This window comes from Zonotrichia leucophrys, chromosome 1 (assembly GCF_028769735.1).
Source record: "Zonotrichia leucophrys gambelii isolate GWCS_2022_RI chromosome 1, RI_Zleu_2.0, whole genome shotgun sequence".
Taxonomy (NCBI): Eukaryota; Metazoa; Chordata; class Aves; order Passeriformes; family Passerellidae; genus Zonotrichia; species Zonotrichia leucophrys.
This window is the reverse complement of record NC_088169.1, coordinates 98640106-98656815: the sequence shown is the minus strand read 5'-3', so window position 1 is coordinate 98656815 and position 16710 is coordinate 98640106. Positions and strand designations below refer to the sequence as shown.

Below are 16710 nucleotides of genomic sequence, written 5' to 3'. Positions count from 1 at the left end.
CACAGAGGAGCTCTCAGTCACTTAGTTTAGCATAAACCATAAGGATTTATAGCATTATACTTTCAATGAGCTTTTCCCCTTCCACACCTCCGTTGTTGTGCTATCAGTGAAATGATAGCTCTCGTTTCCAGGTAACAAAGACCTGTGGATGATTTGGCAAGGCTACATTCATCTCATCTGCTCTGCTCTGTCCTCTCCCTTATCAGCAGGGAAAGCAGCTGGAAAAAAGAGCAGCCAAAAGCCTGTTGTCAGCTGCATGGTGTCTGTCCAGCAAGTTCTCTTGAAAGCATGTACAGCTTTTCTCACCCACTTAGTGTCATGGAAGGATAAATCTGTCCTTCATCTGTGCCCTCTGAAGTTGTATCTTCTGTAAGGCTTTGGCCTTTATTTGTTTGGGCTTTTTGTTTTGAGGTGATTAATGTATGGTTTTCACCACAAGTAAATGAAGCTCATTCACTGAAAAAATTATTCTGTACACTTTATACGCATTTGGGTCACAGGTTGTTATTTTCTCTGTCATGAAATCTGGCTGATTTCTTTGGGAAATGAATACTGCCAGCGAGCAGCAGGTCTGGTAAAAGTGTGACTGCAGTAAGGCAAGTGTGGCAGGACATAGTTTGTTAATTAGCTGTGGATCCTGCAGCCTTGATGAAGGGCAGGGAGGAAAAACACTTTTCTGTGATACACAGTATTGGATGTGCAATTTTGAATGCCCATCTTTGCAGAGTGCCTTGTGCCCCTCTGTGAGTCCCCTATCAAACTTACATTCACCAAATATTTTACTTCTTACTTATTGGAGTATATAGGAATACAGCTGAATCTTTTGGAAATGTTTCAGAGCACTGCTAAAGGGAAACAAGAAATGATGGCTTCTCCCATGGGGTCTTCTCTGCTTGCTGGGAATGCTGTTTTTGCAGAGGTGATATAGTAGATAGTGAGTCTGTAGTGGCAGAGGCTGGGGACACCTTAGGGAGGTTTAGCATGAGTGGAGAGAGGCCCAGGTGCACCCAGAGTGCAGATGATGGAGAGGGGTGCATTTGCAGACCTGGAACAGTCAATAGGACAGATCTGGCTTCTTCCTGTGTTTTAGGATTCCTTGACAAAGCAGGTCATGATTTGAAGTTGAGGGGCAACAGGCATGATTTAAAAAAATTTACATTGCTGGCAGGCACTAATTTTCAGCTTGGAAAGACCTTAGAGGGTGGAAGGTGCTTGTTCCTTCTGACTGTGGGCAGAAAGGACACAACTCACAGGAAGAAAGTGCTTAGAAGAGGAGGAAAGTTGTTTGCTGTTGAGTTTTGAGTTTTCTTTGCATAGGAGGACTGTGGTGGCATTAATTCAACTATATCCCTTTTCTAATTTTTTTGTGTTATCTGCCTTCTTTTTCCCCTAATTCTTAATTTTTTGTCCACTGCATTTATTTACTTTTATTAAGAGTGGTCAGTCATATTTTTCTTCCCTCATACTTTGCAATATTGTTTGCTTTATGGTACTTTGATTTTGTTCCTGAGACTTGTTCAAGCTTAAATAAGTATATGAAATACTTACATATTACATCTTTTATAATACTTACATAATACATCTTTTGGAAAGTTCATATTTTTTAAAATATAAGTTGCTACTAAGCTTCACTAGCAAGAAGTTCAGTATACTCTATACTGTCAATATTAAATCATGAAGAAACAAGAGGCACAAGATCTTTTTTTTAGTATGCTGTCTATTGACTTTTTTAATAGGGAAAAAGGGATTCATGGAAGGATATAATGGTGATTTTTAGGCAATTGTTTTTGAGCTGCAGATTTTTTTGTACTTAGTAGAAACTTTTAAGTCACTTCAAGATATTGGATACACATCAGCATTGCTGACTAGCATAATAAGAAAATAAAGACCAATTTGAGTAGTTTTAACAAACGGAGAAGTGCTTTAGAAGTGCAAGTGAGAGGCACATCAGAAGTATGCTTCAGGAGCAGCCAGGGGCTAACCTCAGAAACAGTGAGAAGTTTCACCAAGCCACAAAGGCTTTGTTGATCCCATTTTGCCTAATTAGGTATACCCTTTAAAGTAAAAATTCTTTGCAGTATTGACTCAGAAACTGTTCTCTGAGTCATGTTTGCTTCTCATCTCTTGGCAGATAGCTTGTATCATCAGGCTTCAGTAAGCTATAACTCACTTCCCTGGCAGATGTGCCTGACCACTCGTAAAAAATCACACCATATGTCGGTAACTATTTTAATAAACTATTCTCAAATATTTAGTGTGTTAAAAAAAAAAAAAATGTCATAGTTCCTTTAGTCATGGCTACATCTTGAGCAGAAGTATTTGTAAGAAGACACATTAGTGATTTTATCTCTTTCTCTGAATTATTAGAACTATCCTAAGCAATGTTTTGTTAAAAATTGCACAAAAGTAAATCATTAACTGTGGTCTTTCAGTAAGTAACAGCATTGGCTGTGGGAAAGAAATGTTTTCCTACTGTATGGTGCTCGTAAAAGTCATAGCTAGGTTTTCTGATGCTGACCCCAATTTGCCAATTTTGGGCATGTCTTCTGACATGGCTCCACCTGGATCTTGTGGAAATGTCATCTTTGTTAGTGTTATGCTGATTCAAGCATTTTTTAGTTGGTAGTTGTGTGTGCCTTAAGTCTAATTTGTAAATATTTGCTTGAAATTACACTGCATTTCTCTTCTATTTACAGCAACATTGCTACATTTGTAACTTCTTTTAAATCTGTAAGATTTACTCAAAGGACTTGAAAATTTAAATCTGCAAATATGACTGATTTGGGATTAGCACTGAATCCAGAAACAGCATTAGATAATTCTGAGCCTAAAGCTAGGGCTTCCATAAAATAGTGTGATTAGAAGGCCACTGAAATCACAGGTGATGTTTTGGAGTGGTGGTTTGGGAAAAGAAGCTTAGGTCTTCTTCTTTGGAATGAAAATCTTGCTGTAACAAAGCCCACGTGCTACAAAGGCATTGGTGGCTTTCATGGGTTTTTCCTTGTAGTTCTTTAGCAGATTTTGGAGCCTTCCTGATCTAAAAGGGAGAGGATTAAAAAGTGGAGCTTTTCTGGTCCCATTTCAGAGCTGTTGGACTTAGCAGTTTCCTTTGTCTTCATGGAGCTGGGCATTGGAGCGAGGCTGAGGTGGCACGGTGGGAAGGTTGATGTGCTGACACAAGTAGTTCATTTTGCAGTAGCATTTTGCACCAGTTACTGAGCTTTGAACTGCTCATTTAGTCTCCAGCTTTGCAGAGGGTAATGCTAGGAACAGCTCTTTTATGTCATTTGAAAGCTGTGCTGACTTGAAAGCAGTATCTGTTTTACTTTAAATGACAATGATAATGCATTTTATGATGGCCATTCACGTTTTAAAGGAGTATAACTATGTGCAAATTTCTTTTGCATACCTATCAAAAATTCTAGAAACTTTTAGTGATTATGATCTGGAAAATGTCATGGTTATTGCTTTATATGTAATATTTGAAGTTACTAAACTGACAAAAGATTATTATTCATCATTATTTAGATGCAATCTAGCTGTTTGGGTGCATTCAAAATGAAAAGCTTTTTTCTGTATGTTCTCCAGCATAGTGCTTTAGCAATGATGATGACAGAAGATGTTCAGGGAAATGCTCAGTGTGAACCTAACTAGGGTAAAGCCTGCAATGATGATAATCCCTGTAAACTATGCACTGTAGTATCCACCACACAACCATCTGCTTTTGGAAGGACTAACTTTCTAAAACCTCTGTGTTGCAGAGAAATTTCCCTCAATCTTCCCAAAAGCTTCTGCTAATGTAGTTTCAGATCAGGGTGCATGAAAATCATACCGAAAATGAGCACAGAGATGGACAGCTGCTTTCTGGTTTGGGAAATGGGAAAAAAAGTGACCAAAACACTGAAACAGCTGGATATTTTGAGATCTTGGAACAGAAGTATCTCTCAATAAAATAAAAAATAGTTGAGTAGTTTGGTTTGTGAATAGGCACACAGTACTCAGAGCTCTGTATGGTCACCATGTAGGACATTTAAAATTGTGGTTCAAGTGCTCCATGAGATTTTGGACCTAAACTCATGGTGGCTCAGCCTAGAGCTCACTCTTAAGGTTACACAGAAAGCTAAATTATATGCATGTGTAGGAAACCTGTCTGTCCCTGCCCTTCCAGACTGGTTGACCTATAAAGAACCAGTGAGAAGCATGCAATGACCTCAGTCCTCTTGAAGAAGTGGGCTGAGGATTTCTTCATTGATTTAGGTGGTAGAGCCCATGTAGCCTTGGTCAGATGGGACAAGTTATCTCAGCTAGTTTCTAATAGTAGCTCATTTCTTTGTACTGATAAGGAAAACACTTGTTTTATATTGTATTAGAAAGGTGTTTTATATTGTATTAGAAAGGTGTATTAGAAAGGTTAATATTCATAAGAAAGACAATGTCTGAAAAGCTGACATGTTTCCTTCAGAATTTTTTTCCTCATTCATGGAGAAAAACTGTGTTTTAAGCACACTTAATGCTTGTGTAGGGTAATGATAGCTGAATTCTGTTGGCATCTAATGCCTGCTCTGTGATGCTTTCAGTATCTCTTTAGCTTTAAATAGCCTGCCTGTTTCATGGTGTGGACTGTCCAGTGCCCTTATGTTGTTGGGTGCCAAGCCCCATTTCTCCAGCCTGCTGAAGTACTTGCCAAAATCAGTGTGAAGTATGCAAGTGCTCCTCTATGTGTGGGTTATGCTGCTTGTGTCACTGGAATTAAGGAAGTGTTTATCTGACAAGCTTGTCAAAAGCAGCTCAACATCTTCCAGAGTCACAACCAGGTTTTCAGCTGGATCTTCTCCCTTTGCTTCCCTCTTCCCCTTCTCCACCGACCCCCCCCCCCCCCCCAAAAAAAAAAACAAAACCCAAAACCGGCCAAAACTAGTCCCCAATGTGCAAGTTAACTTCACAGCTTCAAAGAGCTCAAGTTAGCAGTCTGTATTCTGAAGGGTAATTGCTGTCTGTTCCATCAGTGCTTATAAGTTGAAAAAGGAATTTTTTTCCTTTGGTGTTAAAATTGCCTGGGCTCTAATATTATTCAGGGTTAAAACTAATTAAAGGAATACTGTGATAAAGTATAAGAAACCCTTGAGCAAGTTCTGTTATGTTGCTTTAAAAGTATTTGGTGCATTAAATACTGATGTATATGTTTATGTACAATTAGTTTCCCCCTTGGATACTTTTGATGATTCTTTGTAACTAATGGTCCTTTTGATGAGCTAGTTGCTCTTGTGTGGGTTTATTTCACTATTTGAATGGGTTGAGATAAGACACAATACATTGTTTCTATAACCTGTATCAGATAACATATTAGCAAACACATGCACCTTTATTTTTAATCATATTTGTATGGTGAAGATAATCACTGTTTGAATTTTCTTGGAAGTGTTTGCCCTGCTTCCCTATTTTCATGCCCAGCATACAAATTATTATACCCAACTAGCTGAAATGAGGGATGTTTTACATTTGAGTTTTGATAACATGAGCTGCTTTTTTTTTTTTTTTTTTGCTTGCTTTAACAGTATTTTGACATCCTGGAGTGTATCTTGTGATTTCTGTGCTATGTCAGAAAATTAATGAGCGCTGTGTGAGCTGTGCATAGGACTGCCTGTTGTAGCTCATGTGGAGAGGCTTGTTCTCAGCAGAGCAGGCTGGATCACAAGGATGAGCTTGTAGAGAAAATGGCAGCTGGGTGCTGTTTGCCTCCCCAGCTGTTGAGGCTCAGCAAAAAGAAAAAAAAAATAAAAAAAAATTATAGGTTTTGTTGTGTTTTTCAACTGATTTTATCAGGCACAGGTGGTGAAATAAAAGGTGCATGACATGTTTGCTGCACATGGTCTTCTTCCGCTATTGTGAAAGTCTTGAAAGCCTACCACATGACTTACTGGAAAAGTGCCTTTGCCAGGCAATGAAAAGAGAGGGAGAAGGAGTAGTTAAAAGCTGAGCCCTACCTGAGGAGTCCATGGAGCCTGGAAAGCAGCTCTGGAGAGAAGATCATGTGGAAGACGCAGAGCTGAACAGGAGCCAGTGATGTACCCTTGCACAAAGATGGGTAATGAGATTCTGAGCTGCATTAGGGAGGTACTGCCAGCAGGCTGTGGGAGGTGATCCTTCCCTCTGCTCAAAGCCAGTGAGGCCACACCTGGAGCAGTATGTCCCTCTCTGAGCCCTGTAGAATGAGAGACATGGTACCCTGGTTTAGGGCAAATTTGGTAGAGAAATTCCAAAGGAGGGCCCCTCCAGAAAGCAAACCCACACGGCCCCTCCCCTCAACTGGTTCGGGAAGAATTCCTCGGAGAGAAGTGGAAAGAACCTGTTTATTTTACAGGCACAGCACCCCCAGCACACAAAATGAGCAATACCCGATGACACCACTCTGAAAAAGATGACAAATTCAGAAAGTCTCTTTCGGGGGTGGTCGCTCTGTTCTCAGTCCCTCCGATGCTGGGGCAGCTGCTGCAGCCACAAGGTGTAAACTCTCGATGTTCCCAGGCCCCAGTCTGGAGCAGGTTCAAGATGATTGAAAAAAAGGAGAGGAGAAACAGTCCAGGAAGAAATTTGGACTGTTCAGCTAAGCTAGCTAATGAGCAGAAACAAAAGCAAGCAGAAGCGAAGCAGAAGCGAGAGCGAGAGAGAGAGAACAAAGTAAAAAGCAAAAGCAAAAAAGCAAAAGCCGCACTAGCTACAGCCCTGTCTCTGTGTCATGCCAGGCTGGTAAGAAAACCCAAACAAAACTTTCACTCTTCAGAGCCAGTCTTAAAGGCACAGAACATGATATCCAGCATAAACAGAACACATGAATGGGGATACAGGCATCATAACAATACCCATTCTGGAGAGAGTCCAAGGAAGGGCCACTGGATCACCTCCCTGGGCCACTGGATCACCTCCCCTGTAGGATGAAGCTGAGAGAGCTGGGACTGCTCAGCCTGGAGAGGGGAAGGTGCAGGGGAGTCTCCCCCGTGTGTACAAACACTAAAGGGAGGGTACAAAGAACACATACAGAGGCTCTTCTCAGTGATGCCCAGTGACAAGACAAGATGCAGTGGGCACAATCTGAAGCAGAGGCTGTTCCTCTGAGCATCAGGAAGCACTTTTTTCCTGTGAGGGTGACTGAGCACTGGCATAGGCTGCCCGGGGAGGCTGTGGTGTCTTCTTCCTTGGAGATGTGCAAAAGCCATCTGGATGGGGTCCTGGACAGCTGTAGGTTAGGGCTGTAGATTGCCCTGCTTGAGCAGGGTGGTTGGACCAGTTGCCTCCAGACATCCCTTCCAATCTCAATCACTCTGTGATTTTGTAAACTCTCCTAAATTATTTTTTTTCTCTGAAGCGGGAGAGTTTTTTTCTAATACATTTTTGTATTGTACCAACACCCAGCTGTCATTTGTATACTGCTTTGTCTTTAAAAACAAAAAAAAATTACTTTCAATAAAAGCATGTTCAATGAGGAGTGATTAAGCTGGTGAAGGGTGTAGAGAATGAGCCCTGTGATGAGTGGCTGAGGGAGCTGAGCTGTTTAGTCTGGAAACTGGGAGGCTTATCACTCTCTACAGCTACCTAAATGTAGATTGTAGTGTGATGGGAGTCGAGAAATGGCCTTAGGGTGCAGCCTGGGACATTTAGATTGCCTGTTAGGAAAAATGTCTTTACCAAGAGGACTGTCATGCCCTGCACCAGGCTGCCCAGGAAAGTGGTTGAGTCATCATCCCTGGAGGTGTTTAAAAGGCTTAGGGACATAGCTGAGTGGTGGGCCTGGCAGCATTAGGTTTACAGTTGGACTCAATGATCTAAAAGGTCCTTTCCAACCTAAGTGGCTCTGTGATTCTAAAAGGTGCCATCGTAATCTTAAGAACATGTAATGGTTTTATGAAACACTGATGTTCCCTAAAATAAATAAATTAGGTCAGTACCAGCCATTTATGCTGGTAGCTAAGTGGGCACCCAGTAGGACCTATGTGTGTGCCTATATAGCTGAAATACCTTTTGGAAGTGGAGGGCAGAAAGAAAAATAGCAACTTAATAAAATATTTATTTAATGAAGCAAAGCTTCATAACCTCACAGATTATATTTAGTACAGGCTAGGCTGGGCTACCTGGAGAAAAGATTTGGAGTGTTAATCCTAATGTAGAGTTTCCAAAGTAGTTAAGTACAGTTTCTGAGGTAGGTGCTAAATGGACATAATAGCTCTTGAGTTTGGACACTGCCATTGCAGAGGCTGCTAATTGACCTCCCCTGCTTCATGCTGCTGATTGCTGCAAAGAACCAGAGCAGCCAACGTGTCCTGCTGTTCTCCAGTAATGAGACTTTGCTCCTTGGGTCCAGAAAGTGTAATAAAAAGCAGTGCTGCTGAACCTGCCAGGGCAGAAGCATCAGCAGTAAAAAATTAAGTGCAAAGGAAAATACAGGACATCTTTGTAGATGTAAAACATCATTAAAATCAGTGAATGGCAAGGTGCTGAGGGAGGTTCAGCTCCCCAGACTCCCCCTGCTCTGTAGCCCTGCTGTGCATGGCAGTGCCCGTGCTAGTCAGCTTTCAGATACAGGCTTGTAGTCTCACGTGGGGCTTGCATCTACAGGGTGTTTGAACAGCTCTTGTTCTGTTTAAATTTGTCCCAGAAATACTACTCCTAAGCACTTATGAGATGTGTTTGTGGCAAGAAGTTGTTTTAGTATTGCGAACGGAACGTAGAGGTGGAAAACATGGCTGCTTTTGTTATTTCCTTGGAGCAACATCAGCTTCCTAATCTCTTTTTTCTTTTAACTCACCTTCTATGCATGCCTCCTATATGATCCTCTTGATGTAAAAGTAATAATTGCTCTAAAGTATGAACTGCCTCATACTTTTGGTGAGGATCTAAAATAACAGCAGCACCTTCTCTCCACTTAAGCTTCTGTTCAAGATTTTTGTTTTGTCCCTTGAAGATGTGGGTACTGTTTGGTTCTTGCCTTGTGAAACACAGGCAGAGAGCAGGGCAAAGAAGGATGCAGTTAGCACTGCCATAGGGACATGGAAAGTACTCCAATTAAAAGCATCTCAATTTACCAGTGTCCTGCTGGGATCTGTCTCTGAGCCATCATACCTCATGAAGCTGCTGCTTTCTTCCCATGTTCTCACCTCTGTGGAAAGGTCTCATCTGGCTCAGAGTTTCTTCAGCACTGGATCAAAGAGAGGGAAATGAAGTAAATCTCAGCCTTCTCAAGCCTCTTATGTATGTAAAGAAATGGAAGGGAAGTGATAAAGGTGTAGTTCAGACCTAGCAGGTAGAGCTGCTCTCGGTGTACGTGAGACAAGATCCTGCCTCTGAATTAGTGGTGTTATTCACAGCACTAGCTCAGTTTTAGAAGGCAACATCTGAAAATCACGTAGGGCGGCTGGCTGAGCTCCTAATTAGCCACAGACAGGTGCACCAGAAATAGAGCGAGGCAGGACGCAGTGTCCGGTGACGTAGTGCAATTCCCCGCGGCCGCCTCTGCGCCCTCCCGCAGAGTTAATGAGAAATGAGGGCCCTGACATTGACCCTGCGCTGTGTTAGGGCATGGAGCAATTTGTTACGTATTTGTACATCCTGCTTTCATTTTCTTTTTCTTAGAGTGAGCTGGAAATTATGTAAAGAGGCCTGACAATATGATGGTTGGTGGTAAGCAGTGTTATATCATTAGGCAATCATTTTCTTCTCTTCTTCATCCCACCATTTTACAAATATGTCTAATAGCAATAGAGAGAGGAATTTCCAATTCTGTTGAAGTGTTTGTTTTTTTTTTTCCTAAATGCGTAGGTTGGTAGGGTCATTTTGTGGAGATTACTGCATTTACCGTGGTGAAAATTTGCAGTTATTCAATAATTTTTCACTCCTTCAATGTGCTAGATCTGTTGCTACTGAAGTGGGATGAGAATATTTTGCACAAGGATTTTTTTCATTCTTGCAAGGACTGTTTGTATTCAAAGCAAAACCTCTGTCTTTCTGGTTCGGTGTTAACAATTTCATAGAAAAATGTGTGATTTTAGTATAGGCAGAATTTATGAAATGCCTTTCAGCTGAAAGAGTGCTAAAATCAGAAGTCAGTCTTTCCCTTTATCAGGCCAGTCACCAATTACCTACTCTGAATGCTGTAGAGTTTCTCCAGAAACATTTTCATTCACCCTCATGAGGCTGTTTGTTGAGACTTCAGTCATGTATACTTGCTACCTTAGCAATTCTGCAGGGGCTAAATGGGTGTCTATAAGAGAGCAGCATTTCAGATCCTAGGGGGTCATTTTGTTTTCCTCTAATGACAGGGAGTATTTCCCCTAATACCAAAGAGTATCTCATATCAGAGGAGCAGTTGTTGGTTATCCATGTGATGCCAAATGTTATTGCAGATTTCAAATTACTAAATGACACCTAACTGGAATTTTAACAGGTACTAACCAGTTTACTAATTGAATATATATTTGCAAGTCAGTTGTAATTTTGCTCCCATGGGAGAGAACCAAAAAAGGACAAAAAAGACAGCTTTTTCTAGCTCTAGCAAAGAAATGAAAATTAGGATTGCCTCCCTCCTGGTGATCAGAATGAAGGTGAGTGCAAGAAGGACCAAGGGAACAATCTATTCCAGCTTTGAATTTTACTTCCATTTATTGCTTGATATTGTAAAGCATTGCTTCTGTTTCCATGAAATTGAAGTTATCTGATCTTTTTAATTTTTTTTTAAAAAAGATTGCTCTTACTCAGCACCACCTAGTGGAATGACCGCTATTGTCATTTGGAAAGCAGCTGGTCTCCATGAATCACATAGAAAATTAGAGTAAAATTCACACAGTCCTTACAGTGTGAATAATGCATCTAAAGCATGTTTGTGACTAATTAAGTAAGAATATCAGAAAGATTACCAGTGCTTTAGTTGAAAGGGAGGCGAGTGAAGGAAAGAAAGTTTAAGATAAGTGTGGTAGTGGTGGCTCTTATCTCCTGTGTTCCTTTAGTCCATTAAGCTCCAGCCTGCTTTTCTGCCTTAATGATGTGCCATCCAGACTGTAGCTTCTCTGAGGAAAGATTTTGCAATACTGTTTCTTTGTTCAATATCATACAGCACAAGCCCCACAGCCTCATTTGTCACTCTGATACACGTGATAAATACAAACTGATGTTAACAGCGAGCTCTGAAGTCCTCACGCAAGAAAAATGCTCTGGGGTCTTTCTAGTTTAAATTGCAGGCAAAGAATTCAGTGTTTGCCTCTTTGAAAAGGCATGATTTTCTGTAAAACAAAAAACGATCCCTTGGACAAACCTCCCTATTGCGTGCATCTATGCACTCTATAGAATTGTCGGGTCCTCCAGGCAGCAGCCATAGGACTTGGGAAAAGCAAAGGCGTTTGTGGCTCAGGTCTTTGGAGGTGCATGTTTCTTTTCCTAGCTATGGAAAGGAAGGGCTGAATCTCCCAAAAAATTAATGTTTCTAGAAGGAATGGATGATTTTCTTCAGAAACATCACCAGCATCTTACTTCACTCTCTTAAATACAGCTCCTTTGGCAGCAAGCCCTTAAGCTATACTTGCAAATGAAGAGAGAGCAAAAGGGGAGATCCTGAATCTCTGGGCAAAGAATCTGACAGAAGTTACAGATGTGTGGCTGAGAGCAGACAGCCAGCACACTCTCTGGGCAAGCACTAGAAACAAAACCTGTCTCCAGTACAAGGAGCAGCAAACAAGAGGCAGCTAAGGAAAGGAGGGGCAAAGTTGCATTGTAGCAAATGCACCAAGTTGTACCATCTTCCCCTTTAAGCTTCCTTGCATTTCATCACTTCATCACTTTAGGGTCTGTTGTTTTTGTTCAATTCACATGTTTCGGACAATGAAAATAAGTGGGTTGGTTTTATTCTGTAAATTTATATGCATTAGCACAATAACATTGTGCTGAGGTTTCCAAAAGAGCTGTTCTTAAATAATTCATTGAAGCATTTCACTTCATTTTTCCAAAATCTAAATGTGCAGACTAGTTTTCTTGGATGTTTTTTGCTTGCTTTTTTCTTCCCCCCCCCCCCCCCAGGTTTTAGTGAACATATTTTAATATCATCATTCCCTTTTCTGTAATCATTTCCTATGTTTTAAATGTTATGCAGCAGTCAGAGTATAATTTCTTTGCCGGCTTCCTCACAATATTGTGTTACAATGCAACCTCTCCAGGCTATTTTTTCAAATGAAGAAAATAAAGGTTTAGGGATTTTCCCTTTGTACATTTTAAGTTTGAGACAATCCTGATTGTAGTGTAGATATTCATCTGATTGAGCATGTGCAGTCCTGTTTGGAAATCCACTTGGCTCCCATTTGCTCTGGCAGGAAGCATGAGTCCAAAAAGGTCATAACATTCACTTAACAAATTTAGTGACAGGAATTCTGTTTTGTTATAGGTTTGAGGATAAATCCTACATGCTGGAAAATAACCATTTGCAAAGGAGCTGCTGTTACAATAGGCATGAACCAAATATTAGCTAGCAATGGGAATTCAAGAAAACATTTAAAATTGTTTCCTCTCTTCTGTTTCTCCTCTAGCTCTGGGATTGTACACAGTAAATGCAATATATGGAGACACTATTACTATGCCTTGTCCTCTAGAAGTACCAGATGGTCTTATGTTTGGAAAATGGAAATATGTAAGTATATCTCATCTTTATATTTTTTAGAGCTGTTATAAATGATGTGTATTTTTTGTATGTGTGTGAGAGAGATTTTAAGATTCCAAACTATAGAATTTCTGCCTCATATATGAAGCCATTTATTCCTGTGTTTGTAAGACTGCAAGATTCCAAGCTGTATAATTTCTGCCAAGTGTAGATTAGAGGTTTGAGGAATTAATCTCATTGTTCAAGAGAAATAATTATTCAGGAGTTCTCTGCCAACCTGTATTAGGGATCTGGCATGTTATGCCGTGGTGTCTCGCTCACCTGACAGAGCCATCGCTGTACATTTGAACACTTTTGAAGTCGGCTGCCTGGAGCAGAGCGTGCCCCATCCCTGGGAAAAAGCACTGTCCCCGTCTGTGGTTGATCTGACAGTCACTGGGATCTGTTTCAGGCTTTGTTGTGCTCAATGCACAGCAGAGAAGAGAGCAGAGCTGACCTTGGGAGTGCTGCTGGTGGTTTCACTCTGCCATTTCTGGCAGGAAACAGGGGTAAAAAGATGTGTGCTCTCTAGGTGTGTGCTGGTCAGCCTGCGGTAGGAGCACCACAGGATGAGCTTCTCCTGGCTATGATCACTATCCCAGGTCACAAGGAGGATCAGCATATCGAAGTAAAGGAAACCTGGAAGCATATCTGGATAAAAATGCTGGGAGGATACCAAACCCCTTTTGCCTTTCAAACTCTATTGAGACAAATGGTTTTCCTGCCTCTGTGAATTTAAATTTCTAAATTTCCTCTTCTCAAATCAAATGTACCTGCAATAATAGATAATTTCCAGTGGATTTAAAATTATATATCTATCTCTCTTTTTGCAAATGGCATCCACCAACCTATTTTTTTACAGGAGAATGATCTGCCAGTGTTGGGGAGTGTCCTATTCTCCCCTAGCTCCTTCCTTTTTATCTTTAAGTTTCCAACTTTTGTAGCCCACATCCACTCAATAATTCTTTTCCTGGAAACACTTTTCAGGAAATGATGTCAAAAGTTTGGGGAGAGTGTTTCCTCAAAAAGGGACACTAATGCTGTTTCACATGAGCATTCAGAAGATGGAGTGCCTACATTTTGCAGTATCTTTTTCAGTCTGCTGACTTTTCTGGGGAAGACACAAGTCCATCTCTCTGAAGATGCAAGGATATTTTGAAAAAAACAAAATGCATTATCTCTTTCCATTGCATTTGGATTGTCTGTGTTGGACAAGTACCAAGCAGCAAGTGGAGATGTTGCACCTTCTTCTGAATGGAAAGGGACATGAAACCTAACATACAAAGAGGCCTATCTAAGTTGCTGTTGTATGAAATTGTTGACAGCCCACACAACCAAGGGAAATGGTACCTTTTCTCCCAGGGCAGCTCACAGCATGGCAACAGAGAGGGTTGGATTAGGTTTCTTCATCAGGTGATTATTTCACTGGAAGAAGGATGAACTCTGTTTTCTCCTGTACTGCCTTGGGAGGAGCAATTTGGGCTTTGCTGGGGACCTGGAGGCACTGGGAGAGTTGCACCATGGAAGTTGGTGCTCACTTCAGTGTCTGCCTGTGTGTGCTTGCAGCTGGGTGGGCTGCAGGAGTTAGGAGCTCTTTGCACTTGACAGCCAACTTCTTGTCAGGAGTACTGAGCCAAGACAGTGTTTTCTGTGTGACAAACATTAGACAAATCCAAGAGTTAAAAGTAGGAGAGGGAGAAAGACTGAAGGGGAATTTAAACTTCACATGCAGCTGATGCCTCCTGCTCCCTGCCCAGCTCTGACACCACTCATCTTGTCACAGCATCATCATTATTTATTGTGGGCTTTGTGGACTCTGCAGTCCAGCTGAGGTGTTGTGCTGGCAACACTACTAACAGCAGTGCTGCAAGGTATAAGAGATAAAAGAGAATTAAAACCTTCTCCAGCACCCAGCACAATACTGAACATAAAGATAGAATCAGTGTTTCACCTCTCTTTAAATAAAGGCAGACACTGTCTGTCCCTGCTCAGTGCATGTGTTTGTGTAAGGAGGAAGGAATCAAATCCTGCAAAACTGCACCTCTAACTTTGTCCCTCATAATAATTATATTTTTTTAATATGAGGAATTTGTGCAAGGCTATCAAATTTGTATTCCTTCTTGGGATGGCAGCTGCATAAGAAGGATGTCTAGAAAACAATACTTTGCAATTAGCAATATTTGATTGTATGTATATTCCCATCTACAAGCTCTTGGGTCCTTTAAAGACAAAGGGAAAAAAAAAAGCTAAGAACTAATTTAGAATAAAATAGACAGTTATGCCTGACTAAATCCTGCATTTGAAATCTAAGTATCCCAAATAAACAGTGGGAATATGTGAAACAATAATGAAAAAAAGGAAATTGGAGCTGTTGAGACTAGCTCACACATGCTTCTATTTCAAATACTTTTTCATACAGACAAGTTTTTGGCAAGTGCTGCCAAAAACACCAGCTTTTATCAGAAAAAGCCCTTTGCTATGCTGAGATTGAGCCAAAGGATTGAAATAACTTCTACTGATTATATTCTCAATGTGTACTGTGGCAGTCTTAAACTAGCTCTTATTACACTGAATTTCTTCTGTTTAGAGCAAAAATTAATCAGGAAAAAAAAAGCCATCTGATAGTTTGCAGGTTTTTTTTTAATTACAGGTTTGTACCAATTGCAAACTTTCAGGAACTTTTAAATGAGTGTTTATGCAAAATAGAGGTGTTTTTCCTTTTATTATAGGAAATGCCAAACGGATCTCCAGTATTTATTGCCTTCAGATCATCAACAAAAAAAAATGTACAGTATGATGATGTACCAGACTACAAGGACAGGTTGAGTCTCTCAGAAAACTATACATTATCCATCAAGAATGCAAGAATCAGTGATGAAAAGAGATTTGTGTGTATGCTAGTTACAGAAGATGATGTTTCCGAAGAGCCGACGATAGTCAAAGTTTTCAGTAAGTAAATCTAGTTGTTACTACCATTAACATTCATCAGCATCTGAATCATAAATTACAGAAACTTTTGTTTAAGGCAGGATTAAAGCCAAGAAAGTAAGTTTGGCTCAGTAAATTACTAAGACTAGCAAATTTCTGCAGCTTTCAAAAATGTAATCTACTGGTGGCATTTATGTAACAGGACTGCCTGCACTTGCAGTTTATTCATGATAAGTGCTGGCTCAAAGAGAATTTTAGGCTTTGATAATGACTCACTTATGTGATGTCATTTGGCCTTGGAAATGAAAAATGTAAAATTAGCATTGATTATTTTTCATTTGTTCTCAGAGCACATTTTTCTGCAGGAGGGAAACATTAACCGTGTGCGGTCTGTGGGATTATTTCAGGGGGGAGGTTTGAAGTGGCTCTGAGCAGCTACTGTGCAACAGCACACACTGTGAGGGAGAGAGCAAGAGGCTGCAAAGTGATGCACCAGCCCCAAATGCTTGTTTTGTCCCCTGCTGGATGGTAGGAAGGGGAAGTGCCAGTCTGCTGTTCTCTCCTAGAGCACAGCAGGGTCCATGAGTGTTTGCTCTCACCACAGCTCAATGGCAAGGCTGGTCTGCAGTGCAAACCCCAGCCCTGTGAGGCACAGCCCAGCTCAGAGCTCACACAAGCCTGGTCCCTTCCTGGTGCTGATTCAGAGCAGGAGTGTAATCCATCAAACCCTGAGTCAGCCTAGAGGGGTATCCATTGCGGCTTTTTAGAGACACAGGGCTGTGACTGCAGTGTCTTATCTTCCTTAGCTTCATGTTTTTATATGGCTTTTGGCCTTTGTTGCCCTTCAGGCACAGATTTGTACAGTCAGAGTAAGTCTGCTATGGGAACATGCTGACTGCGGGTATGGGCAGTTTCAAAGAGATCGCACTGTGCTTGAAGAACACAAATTCATGTTTTGGAAGGGCAGCCTTTTGCTTCTCTCAGGTAGAAGGTTCCAGGGTGTCCTCAATGATATCTATGCTGTCAGTCACATAAATGAGTTTAAAGGAAGATTAGGAGCCAATAGTAGTTCCCTTGTTTCACTTTCAATTTGACTGCAAGAACAATTGAAT

The 16710-nt window shown here is 40.9% G+C and overlaps 1 protein-coding gene across 2 annotated transcripts in view; it reads left to right on the top strand.

Annotated features, from left to right (window-relative positions):
- ALCAM (activated leukocyte cell adhesion molecule) overlaps positions 1-16710 on the top strand; it is a 115595-nt gene that overhangs the window by 66947 nt on the left and 31938 nt on the right. For both annotated transcript variants that reach the window (XM_064725072.1, XM_064725080.1), the window contains exons 2-3: positions 12561-12661; positions 15400-15619. In XM_064725072.1, coding sequence (XP_064581142.1) covers positions 12561-12661; positions 15400-15619 — 321 coding nt within the window. The remainder of the gene's footprint in view (positions 1-12560; positions 12662-15399; positions 15620-16710) is intronic.